The sequence below is a fragment of the Lactuca serriola genome, chromosome 9 (genome assembly GCF_051521515.1).
Source record: "Lactuca serriola cultivar US96UC23 chromosome 9, Lser_US96UC23_V15, whole genome shotgun sequence".
Classification (NCBI taxonomy): Eukaryota; Viridiplantae; Streptophyta; class Magnoliopsida; order Asterales; family Asteraceae; genus Lactuca; species Lactuca serriola.
The window spans coordinates 74,491,064-74,496,657 of record NC_136416.1 but is presented as its reverse complement, the minus strand read 5'-3'; the positions used below and the strand labels follow the sequence as shown (position 1 = coordinate 74,496,657).

The 5,594-nt window shown below is 36.0% G+C and overlaps 1 protein-coding gene across 1 annotated transcript; it reads right to left on the bottom strand.

Annotated features, from left to right (window-relative positions):
- Positions 1 to 899: 899 nt before the first annotated feature.
- Positions 900 to 2,296, bottom strand: LOC145075842 (glutamate receptor 1.2-like). The gene is made up of 4 exons (XM_079021936.1): positions 2,032 to 2,296; positions 1,852 to 1,928; positions 1,263 to 1,787; positions 900 to 1,169 (listed from the first exon to the last, which is right to left on the bottom strand). Exons 1-4 carry the CDS (start codon positions 2,294 to 2,296, stop codon positions 900 to 902), a joined length of 1,137 nt encoding a protein of 378 aa, XP_078878062.1.
- Between the last annotated feature and the right edge of the window lie 3,298 nt (positions 2,297 to 5,594).

Below are 5,594 nucleotides of genomic sequence, written 5' to 3'. Positions count from 1 at the left end.
GTAGTGAAATTAGAAAACAGTGTGAGGAGAAAAAGGGCTTCTTCATCTCCATCTCTCGAATTCATCATCTCAATCTCGAATTCATCATCTCTATCCCTCTGCTTCTTCCCCTCTTAATCCAGCTCTTGGTTCATGGAACTAATTTGCAAAATCCCGCCTAATTTTCTTACAGGTGGTGCTCAATCCATAAAATATTCGAATCATCACGAAGCAAAAACCCAAAATCTTCTTCATTCTCTCTCCTCTATCCCTTCCATAGCCGCTTAATATTTCCTTTTTCACTTTTTCAGCATATCGATGGTCTGAAATCCAACTTCATGTCAACTATTATCATTGCGTCTTCAGCATGATGAGTACTTGGTATCTGCTTCTAATGCTATAATTGCTTATGGGTCTGCTACTTTTCCGGGTCCGGTTGGAAACGGCACCGTTTTTGCTGGATTTCCAAGTGCTGATCTCAAGACTGCTATTGAAACTACTGGAGATGTGAATCAGATGTCAGTTGAGGTTGATTTTGTGGGTACGCAGTTCGGAGTCGACTCGCCCGCTGTTCCTATGCCTTCAAATATTTCTCTAGTGAATGATGGCTTTGTTTGCCCTAGACCTTCTATGCAAGGTAAATTTCTCTTTATTTATGCTTTATAACCTTACTATAGCTTACCATGGATGAAAAGGATTATGATCAGAGATTGCCCTGTTTAATAATTTTTAAAAACTATCCTTTGACTTCGATGTCTACTATTTGAGTAGATCAGTGGAGCGTTCTTATAGATCTGATCTTGGTTTATATGTGTTCGTATCACTGAATAAACTTACTAATCTGATCTTACTTGAAGTGGGTTATTTTGAATTGCTTGAAATTTGCCATGGTCGAACTTAGTGTGTGCTTGAAACTTACATTACTTTGGTGAAGTTTCAGACCCGCCCGGCCATATGATACTTTCCAGGCCATGATTAGAAAAAGAATTTGATTTTCCAATTTCCTTCACAAACTCACCACCATTAGCCATCATCCAGAATCCAACCCTCCTATCACCCTTACCAATCACATTTACAACTTCCATGGCTTTGGAGATGGTTCTCCCATTCAGAAGCTTGAATTCACCACCTAAACTTTGGAAGTTGAGTCTTAACATCTCATCCAAAAGTGATGTGCCAACGATATCCAACTATTTCGAAACAAATTCATTAGTTTTTACCCACTCGACAGCAGTGGCTAGCGCGTAAACTGCATCATATGCCCATATCCCATAAGAATCTACCTCCTTAAACTCCTTAAAAGGGTTTAAAGCATAATGTTCCTCCCTCCATTTTGAAGCAAAGTTGTAAAGCTTTCTTGATGCTGGAAAATACGATCTGAAACCCACAGCCCCCTGCATCGATTTGATTGCTTCAGCATCCATGGAATTCAACAAGTTGGTAGTCTTACTTGTTATGATCCACATGTATCCTTCACCCATCATGCCCAACTCTTTTGCCCTGGAAAAAAGATGGGCTGTTAGAGAAGGCTGTGTGTGGACGACAAACACCATGGTTTCCATGGTTTGAAGCTTGTGAAGGTCTTCCTCGACTTGTTCTTTGCTGGCAGAGGTCGAAATTAGGCTAGTATGCTTAACTTGTATGCGTTTCTCTTGAAATGCACTAAACATATAAGCAGCCATTTCTCTTCCATCTGTAGTGTCCTCACAGATAACAATCACATTCTTGGCCTCAAATGATTCAACCATGCCAGCAATGCCTTTGAACTGAGTGGTTTCATCTTCTGCAATTCGAAGAAAGTAAGGATTCTGATTCGAAAAAGGGAGTTGTTGAAAATGAAAGAATGGGCAAATTGGCTTTGTCTCCCAAAACCTCCAAGAATCTTGCTTGGGCTGTTGATTCTGGACCTATTATCGCTTTCACTTTACTATTTTCCAAAAGATCCAGCGCTAAATATGCATGATTAATGTATTACTTAGTATTCAAAACTAAAGTTTAATAAAAAGGGCAAAAGTAAAAACTAAGAATCAAATATACGAAAAAAGACAATACCAGCAGACAACGCACGCAGTGTTTCTCCTTGAGTATCCCTCTTCGTAAAAACTAACCTTGTTCTATAGTGAGGATTTTCGGTGTAAAAGTCAGAGATAGCCTGGGTAATGCAACCATAAACGATCTTCCCTACCCATGATTCCATGTCAAGAAGCACTCCCACTTGTACTTCCTTGTAAGATGGATCTTCATGTGCTGTAGTTAAAAGGGTTTGAAAGCTAAGCAACATCAATATCAGGAATAAAAATAACCTGCGATTCGCCATTGGCAACCGGAAGTTTAAGTTTCCTGCAGCTCTTGGTGCATCAAGTTGACACAGGTACCTTTTTACAAGTGAAGAAAGAAAATAGAGTCCTGCCAGACAAAAGAACATAAACAAATATATAGGTGTTTAGTATATGGTCTCATGATAGCTCGTTGTTGACATTTGATTATTTTAATTATGCCGCCATGGAAGATCAACATTGACTGGAGAAATAAATCCAGGTCAGAGCTCTTACGAGCTTTCAGCATCTATGCCAACCCCTAATGATTGGCTAATTGTAAGCATGGATCAAAAAATGGGTTAGGTCTCGTTACGCTCTGGTTACATGGTCGTGATTCATCAACCTTGTACCTAATGATCGGCTAATTGTATGCTAGCATCATCATTTGACCAAACCTCGGAAGTTTTGACTAAAGTGATTAAAGACGTTCTTTTTTTGGGTTAGTTTGAAAAAGATAATCGAACTTTGCTCGTGAATCTTCTAGATTAAGTAAGTGAAAGACTACATAAATAATGGTTTGGATAAGAAATTGGAGATATAATCAACTCCTTGATGATTCTTCACAACCACATATAAATCAAATCTAAGTTTTGGTCCATATAGCTTGTTCCAATCTACATTTTTAGTTTAACTTTTGATTTTTAACATGGCTAATCCATATATTTTCAAAAACTTGCATTAGTTTCACCATATCCAAGACCCCCTCTCTTAGGATTTGTCCATGTGGAAGATTGCAGGATCCATAAACTCCAAATCACCACCCAGAAGAGGAATTTGACTCGTCACTTGGTATTCCATTTATTTGATGATTATTTTATTACTTCAGTTGCTAATGCTTCAAAATTATTAGTTTATGACCTTTTCTTATCCTTTTAAGTAATAAATCTTGTAATATATCATCTAAAATTCAGGAGTAAAAGTATAGGAAATCCCTAATGAATTTCTTTGATTTGTGTAGCTTACCAGGCCATGTGTATACGAATTTATCATCATATATTTAAATAACTATATAAAAAATTTTATGTCACAGGATCAAGAACATGAAATTCTACCAAAATCAGTATGCCTTCTGCAACCAGTATGTACAAATTATGGTTTTATATCCTTGTAGAGTTGTAGGCACATGTTACTGATCACATTTACACATTTAGTAAAGTTTGGATGTTATCTTTTTCAGGCTTTTAACAGCCCCGGCTACTCCTCTCTTCCCTTCACTGGAATCTGAATCACATAAAATATTCATGAATCAGAATGGAGATTCTAAAGATCATCATCCAAATGCACCAAACTTTAGAGTAAGAACCACTATTAATGAAGGTATTCTACTGGGCTAGGATGCTTGTTGTTTGGATATGGAGCCATGGAAGAACTTGGACCCTTCCGTGTTAACAGTGATAGAAAAACACTCTACCCCAACCACTATGCATGGAACAATGGTAACAAAAATTCCTTTAATTACTATGTCCCATTCACATCACTTATAATCTTAGTCCCTGTCTTGCTGGTGCATGCCTAACCCTATAAAACCTTTGCTTTTGAGGTACTAATTGTTTTCTCCAGGAATTTTTTTTGCCTGAGATTTTTTGCTGCCAGCTATCCCTTCGGGACCACTCTTATGTATTATGTCAAAAGCACCAATTCAGAAATTTGTTGATTATGTAAGTCAGCTTTCCTCTTCCTTTTTGCTTTTTATTATTTATGCACCCTTATGCCACAAATCTCTTTATTTATCATACTAAATATGCAACCATCCCTTATTTTACTCCTAACTTGTTGTATAATACATTCATGTCAGCTGCATATATGTTGCATAAAATAAATTGGTAAAAGTAGACATGTGAATTATGGTTCGAGTGTTTATATTTAAAAGGATTAAATGCATATGCATATTTATGAAACAACATTCACCCTCTTCCCGATTCTGCAACAAATTTGTTTCTTTATTAGAAAATATGCACCGGTGTATTATTTATTGTAGGACCAAAGCATACGATGTTTTACCAGCAACCTGTTTAACCTGATGAAACATGGGTGTATAAGTTGCATAAATAGGTTAAATAGGGAAAGATGATTGCATAAATTGGTAAAAGACAATTCACTTATTATGCGTATTATGACTATATATATATATATATATATATATATATATATGTGTGTGTGTGTGTGTGTGTCTGTGTGGTTCAGGTTGCAAGCATTTTTGTCCCTATGGTGGTTGGTTTGTCATTAATGATGCTGCTAGGGTGGTAAGTTTCGAATCCATAGACATGCAATAAATTACATAATACATAAGAGAAGAGAAGAGAAATGACATGTGGTAAATTTGATTAGACCTCTATCCAACTCTTTGGCATCCTTATGAGTCTTCTTTCATGTGTTCAAAACTGAGTCCTGAAACTGAATATCTTTTGGTGCTATGATCATTTATTTGAAGCTCTGATGTTTACCCAAGACTTAAAGGTGTGCTTTCCCAAGTTCTTCCTATTTTAGGGAATGTTAAAGATCAACATTGACCAATTTTTGCAAATGGTATGCTTAAAGACCCTTTAACTCCTTGTTTCCTTGATTCCTTTTCACTAATTCTATCATCTATTGGTTCTTTCATACACATGCATCTGTTATCTCAAATCTTACATTTATTTTTATTTCTGTTATTGTTTTTTCCAGCTTTTAGGTGTTGGTGTCAAGCTTGTTGGCAATACAGTGTGGAGCACCCTCTTTCATCAATTCTTAATAGTGATGTCACGTGAGAAATCATTTTTCTTTTTGTTAAACAAGTCTTTATTATCATGTATTAGGTCATACCATGGGTAAAAACAGCCTTGCCCCTGGTTCCGGGGTTGTCACAAAATACTTGACTTTTTAACTTTGTTTGTGGTTTCATTTAGTAATAATCCTTCTGAGGGGGTGTTTGTTGGGCTGCTTCTTTCAATGTCATTAACAACAGTGGTAAGTAAAATCTTACTACTATGAACCTCTTTTGCTTAAACCTACCTTATTGACCTGTAGCTGATTAAACATTAAATTAATTATGCAGGTTTTGAAGTTTTTGATGGAAAAGAATAGTGTTAATACTCTTCATAGAAAAGTATGTTGGTATTTTAGGAAATTTGGCTAATAATTTAGTTAATTATATAAAAAAATGTTGAAATCTTACATTTGTCTACTATTGGAATGATTATTTGTAGTATTACATTTGTCTACTATTCGAATGATTATTTGTATAACATTAACTTTTGTGATAAACATATGAGAGGCCTCGATGTTGTTTTGATTCAGTCATCTAGTGGAGTTTTGATG

Coding starts and splice junctions, on each gene's coding strand:
- LOC145075842 (XM_079021936.1), bottom strand. CDS start 2,296: ATGGCGAATCGCAGGTTATTTTTATTCCTGATATTGATGTTGCTTAGC. Junction 1,788..1,851: donor CCCAAGCAAGATTCTTGGAG/GTTTTGGGAGAC, acceptor TTTTCGAATCAG/AATCCTTACTTTCTTCGAAT. Junction 1,170..1,262: donor CTTTTAAGGAGTTTAAGGAG/GTAGATTCTTAT, acceptor GTTTCGAAATAG/TTGGATATCGTTGGCACATC.